This window comes from Solanum tuberosum, unplaced genomic scaffold (assembly GCF_000226075.1).
Source record: "Solanum tuberosum cultivar DM 1-3 516 R44 unplaced genomic scaffold, SolTub_3.0 scf00079, whole genome shotgun sequence".
Lineage (NCBI taxonomy): Eukaryota > Viridiplantae > Streptophyta > Magnoliopsida > Solanales > Solanaceae > Solanum > Solanum tuberosum.
The window spans coordinates 1,779,687-1,785,649 of record NW_006239004.1 but is presented as its reverse complement, the minus strand read 5'-3'; the positions used below and the strand labels follow the sequence as shown (position 1 = coordinate 1,785,649).

The 5,963-nt window shown below is 41.6% G+C and overlaps 1 protein-coding gene across 1 annotated transcript; it reads right to left on the bottom strand.

Moving 5' to 3' along the window:
• Positions 1-209: 209 nt before the first annotated feature.
• Positions 210-2,700, bottom strand: LOC107060407 (uncharacterized). Its single transcript, XM_015308340.1, has 6 exons — positions 2,208-2,700; positions 1,972-2,116; positions 1,817-1,887; positions 1,477-1,767; positions 533-1,332; positions 210-419 (listed from the first exon to the last, which is right to left on the bottom strand). Exons 1-6 carry the CDS (start codon positions 2,698-2,700, stop codon positions 210-212), a joined length of 2,010 nt encoding a protein of 669 aa, XP_015163826.1.
• Positions 2,701-5,963: the final 3,263 nt, after the last annotated feature.

Here is a 5,963-nt window from a genome sequence, read left to right as displayed (position 1 = left end):
TGCAGAGCAAGGTGACGAGAAATCTTCACTAAGCACCCAGTTGGCGAGAAAATGAACCAGTCGCCGAATGCTTCGGTGGTGCGCCCAATGAGCTGAATATCGCCCTTAGTTCTAGAGGGTGACACTCTCAGAAAGGGGTAAATCGGCAGAGATGCAAGAGGTCGCCAGGTCGGCGATTCACATAATGGACTTGGAATATCGCCGAACGATCATTGAGTTATGCTGCCAGCACTGAAGTAAAAAGGGCGAGAAAAATTGGGTTGCCTAAGTACGCGATTCGCCGAGTGCTGAAGGTCTCTCGCCGAATTTTCCAGAATCTCAGCCCCATTTTTGAAGTCCATAGGGCGGACTATGTCGTGCTCGCCGAACGGGGTCGGCGATCCGCCAATAGCATCTTCTTCTCGCACAATATCTTGCACCTGCAAAATCAACACACATTATTTAAAACACTAACACTTGGGTTGCCTCCCAAGAAGCACCTTATTTAATGTCGTGGCACGTGGAAATGCTCTCAAGCATCTTCCAGGTAAACCACCACAATCAGAGAAATCTCTTGGCACTTGCCAAAGTATAACTTCAAGCGTTGCCCATTCACCTTAAATGCAGGTCCGTCTTGACCTTTAACTTTGATGGCACCAATTGTGAACACTCGTGTCACTCTAAACGGTCCTGACCATTTGGACTTGAGCTTTCCTGGAAAGAGTCTAAGTTGAGAGTTGTATAGTAACACCCAGTCTCCCACTCTGAAATCCCTGTTAAGGATTTTAGCATCATGCCATTTCTTCATCTTTAACTTGTATAGGGCTGAACTTTCATAAGCTTTGAACCTGAATTCGTGCAACTCATTTAACTGCTCTACTCTCTCTTTTGAAGTCTTTGTCCAGTCCATATTTAGAGCTTTCAATGCCCATAATGCTTTGTGTTCCAATTCAACTGGTAGATGGCAAGATTTACCAAAAAATAGTTGAGACGGAGACATACCGATTGGTGTTTTGTATGCGGTATGATACGCCCATAGTGCGTCATCAAGCTTTCGAGACCAATCAGTCCTATTAGTATTCACTATCTTGGCCAAGATGCTTTTGATCTCCCGGTTTGACACTTCAACTTGGCCGCTCATTTGGGGATGATACCGAGTTGCTACTTTGTGTTTCACTCTATACTTACTCAATGCGGCTGAGAACCACTTGTTGCAAAAGTGGGATCCCCCATCACTAATAATAGCCGGAGGAGTACCAAATCTTACAAAGATGTAGCGTTTCAGGAATTGAACAACACTTTTTCCTTCATTGTTTGGAAGTGCAACAGCCTCCACCCATTTAGAAACATAATCTATAGCCACCAAGATATACTTATTACCAAACGAACTCACAAATGGGCCCATGAAATCTATTCCCCAAACATCAAATAACTCAACTTCTAAAATGGGTGTAAGAGGCAACTCGTGTCTTTTAGACACTCCACCTTGTTTCTGACATTTAGTGCACTTCTTAACAAACTCATGAACATCTTTGTAGAGAGACGGCGAGTAGTACCCACTTTGTAGAACTTTAGCAGCTGTACGTACACCACCATGATGACCCTCAACCGATGAAACATGACAAGCATGGAGAATTTCGATGGTTTCTTCTTCTGGAACATATCTCCTAATGATATGGTCTGCACACTCTCTGAATAAATATGGCTCATCCCAAAAGTACTTCTTAACATCGAACAAGAACCTCTTTTGTTGGTAGAAGTTCAGTTCGTCCGACATTAACCCACACTCTATGTAATTAGAAAAATCAGTATAGCAAGGAGATTGTTTGAGAGTTACCGTGAATACGTTCATCGGGAAAAACATCATTTATATCGATCTCCAGCTCGTCATTTTCCTTTCCTTCCAATCTTGATAAGTGGTCATCCACTTGATTTTCACAACCTCACCTAACTTTGACCTCAAAGTCGAATTCTTGCAATAAAAGCACTCACCTTATCAATCTTGGCTTGGCATCCTTCTTTGCCATCAGATAACGCAGTGCAACATGATCAGTGTGAACAATCACTTTAGTACCTAGCAAGTATGCCCGGAACTTCTCAAACGCATAAACTACCGCAGGTAACTCTTGTTCAGTAACTGTATAGTTACATTGAGCACTGTTTAGAGTTTTGCTTGCGTAGTAAATGGGGTGAAAACGTTTGTTGCGTTTTATCCCCCAATACAACACCTAATGCTGTGCCGCTTGCATCGCACATTACTTCAAAAGAGTCTGACCAATCAGGACTAATGATGATTGGGGTGGAAACCAATTTTTCTTTCAAGCACTTGAAAGCCACCATGCAAGCATCATCAAAGTGGAATTTCACCTCTTTCTCCAACAGTTTGCATAGAGGATGTGCAATATTTGAGAAGTCTTTGATGAACCTCTGGTAAAAACTGGCATGTACCAAAAAACTACGAACACCCTTCACCGAAATTGGTGGTGGTAACTTTTCAATCACTTCAATTTTTGCTTTATCAATCTCCAGCCCCTTTTGCGACACTTTTGGACCAAGAGCTATCCCTTCTTTAACCATGAAGTGGCATTTTTCCCAGTTTAGGACCAAATTTGTCTCCACACATCTTTGGAGAACTTGTCCTAAATGTGCTAAATAGGCTTCAAAAGTGTCACCCACAACCGAGAAGTCATCCATTAATACTTCCATTGAATTCTCTACCATGTTAGCAAAAATAGATAACACGCAACACTAAAATGATGCCGGAGCATTACATAACCCCGAACGGCATCCGTTTGAAGGCAAAAGTTCCATATGGGCAGGTGAAAGTGGTTTTCTCTTAGTCCTCAGGAGCGATGGAGATTTGGTTATAACCGAAATATCCATCCAAAAGCAATACCAACCTCTCTTTGAGAATCGATCAAGCATTTGATCCATGAAAGGTATGGGAAAGTGATCCTTTTCAGTCCACGAATTTAAATTTCGGTAAGCCATGCATACTTTCCATCCGGTCACCGGTCTCATCGATACAAGCTCCCCATTTTCATTTGGGACTACTGTGATGCCTCCCTTTTTCGGTACACATTGTACTGGACTTACCCATTTGCTATCCGCAATAGGGTAGATCACATCTGCTTCCAACTACTTTATTATCTCCTTTTTCACCACCTCTTGCATCGGTGGGTTCAATCTCCACTAATGTTCAACACTTGGCTTATAATCACTATCAAGCTGAATTTTGTGAGTTCAAATACCGGGAGGAATGCCCACTATGTCAGCGATAGTCCAACCTATAACTTTGAAATGCCTTATCAACACTTCAAGGATCAATTTTATTTACCATTCAAGCAAGTCAGCTGCAATGATCACCGGTAAGGTGTTATTTTCCCCCAAGAAAGCATAACGGAGATGGGAGAGAAGTACTTTCAACTCCAGATTTTGTGGTTCTTCTATTGATGGCTTTGCGGGAGGACTTTCTTGATTTTTTAGATCAATGTACAACTTCAACGGAGTCTTTGAATATCCCTCCCAAGCCTGAGAGAGAAGCTACTACCTCTTCATAGCCTTGAATTTGGAATTCATCATAGTTCGCAAGCATGGCTTCAAGTGGCTCACTCATACACATCAAGTGGCTCACACTAGCCACCGCCTCATCAATAACATCAACAGTGGAGACCACGTGAATATCACTTGGGTGTTTCATCGACTTACAAACATTAAAGGTTACTTCATCTTCGTTCACCCGAAACTTCAATTCTCCTCTTTCAACATCCACCAATGCTCTCCCGGTTGCCAAGAATGGTCTTCCCAAAAATGATGGGAATTTCAGCATCTATTTCACAATTGAGAATGACAAAATCAGCCGGGAAAATGAATCGGTCAACCTTTAACAAGATGTCATATAGTATCCCCACATGATGTTTAGTCGATCGGTCTGCCATCAAGAGTCTCATTGTTGTTTTCTTTTGGTTCCCCTAACCCAAGTTGTTTATAGATCGCATATGGCATTAGGTTGATGCTTGCTACCAAATCGTATAGGGCTTTAACAAATTGGAGCATGCCGATGGTGCAAGGGATGTTGAACGCTCTGGGATCTTCTCTTTTTTTTATCAGCTCCGATGATTGCACTACAACTATGAGAAACTTCGATTGTCTCAAAATCCAAACTCTTTTTCTTTGTGACTAACTCCTTCATAAACTTGGCGTAACCCAGACTTTCCAACAATGATTCAACTAGAAGGAGATTAATTGATAGTGTCTTGAACACTGATAAAAACTTCTTGAACTTCTCATCCTCATTCTTCTACTTGAGACGTTGGGGAAATGGAGGCGATATTTTGGGTAAAGGTTGCATAACTTTTGGGATGGGATTATGTTTCTCCACATCTTTTTGTGTCTCTTCTTCCTCTATACCTTTGTCTTCTTCATGTATTTGAGCTTCTTCATTGCCCGTCACATTGCCTATTGCTACCTTTCCACTATGAGTAACCACAGCCAGCCCTCTATTATCATCTTCCATTGCCATTTAAGGTTTTAATTTTGCTGAAAGTAAACTCAACTGACCTTCAAGTATCTTGATTGCATTTGCGTGAAAGTTCACTTTATTGTTCAATGATGAAAAGTCAGCTTTTATCCCTTTTAACAAGTCATCCGAACCTTCGACTTTATCAAGGATGCGTGACAGCAAATCATTCACCCGGTGACTACTTGCACTCCCTTTCGATTTTGGGCTCTCACTTGAGTGAGTGTCGTCCTCTTCATGGTCCTCCTCCATTTTCCAATACTCACTTTGCTCGGCCCAATCTTGATAGTATCTTTTTTGCTCTTCCCCCTTGTGATAGTTCCAACCTTGATTCTGCCCCTACTTTGAATAACCGGAGGAAGAACCCTTCTCAACTCTAAACACTTCACTTGTCCCTTTGGGATTTTCCACATTCTCCATCATATGCTCTTGTAATAGTTCCATTTGGGTCAACATCTTCTTGATGTTTTCATCCCTCTCTCTTTCCTTATCAAGTTGTTCTTGTGTCATTCTAAAACAAAAAGGAGAGACTTGATCCTCTTGGGTGTACCAAGCTTGATTTATTTTCGTCATGTCATCAAGAAGGAATGAGGCCACCTCAAATGATTGCAACATTATTTCCCCTCGTACTAATTGATCAGCCACCCCTTTATTAACTGAACCAAGACTCCGGTAAAAATATAGGAGTAGCAAATCGTTTGGTAGCCCGTGAGTTGGGCATTTAAGTAAGAGTTTCTTAAACCTCACTCACATTTTTTGAATGAGTTCACCCTCCCATCGCTTGAAACCTTGAATGTCGTCTCTAAGCTTCATCATCCTTGATGGTGGAAAGAATCTTGCATTGAATGCTATAATCAGCTCCTCCCATGATGTGATGGAATTGTTTGGTAAATCGGCCAACCACTTGCTGGCTTCCCTCGTCAAAGATAGTGGAAATTACCGAAGTCGGATTGACTCTTGTAACACATTCTTGAATGAAAATGGGCTGCACACCTCTGTAAAACTTCTTACATGCTCATGCGAGTCTTCATGTTCTAGCTCTTCATAGAGTCCCCTCATTTGGAGGAGATGAAGAGTCGTGCTAGTGACCTCAAATATTGCATTCCCATCATCTTGTGGTATGCAAATTGCACCTATTTCACCTTAATGAGATGGGTTGTAAACACTATTAATATCATTGATATCGTCCTGATGACCTTCTTGAATACCATTCACCTCTTCCTCACTCATTTTTACGTCTATGTAGTCAAACCAACACTACATAATGCAGCCTAAGCCAATTCAACTACAGCCAACAAATTCACAAATCAAATCTTCGATCAAAGAATTCTAAGTAACGCTACTCCCCGGCAATGGTGCCATTTTTTATTAACGTTTCAAGGACACTTCATCCAATTCTAAGTGTCAACGATAGTTAGTCATTATATAACCCAACCAATTGGGTTGGGGTCGATCCTACAGAGAG

Coding starts and splice junctions, on each gene's coding strand:
- LOC107060407 (XM_015308340.1), bottom strand. CDS start 2,700: ATGGTAGAGAATTCAATGGAAGTATTAATGGATGACTTCTCGGTTGTG. Junction 2,117..2,207: donor TGCAAGCGGCACAGCATTAG/GTGTTGTATTGG, acceptor GTAACTATACAG/TTACTGAACAAGAGTTACCT. Junction 1,768..1,816: donor TCCCGATGAACGTATTCACG/GTAACTCTCAAA, acceptor CTAATTACATAG/AGTGTGGGTTAATGTCGGAC.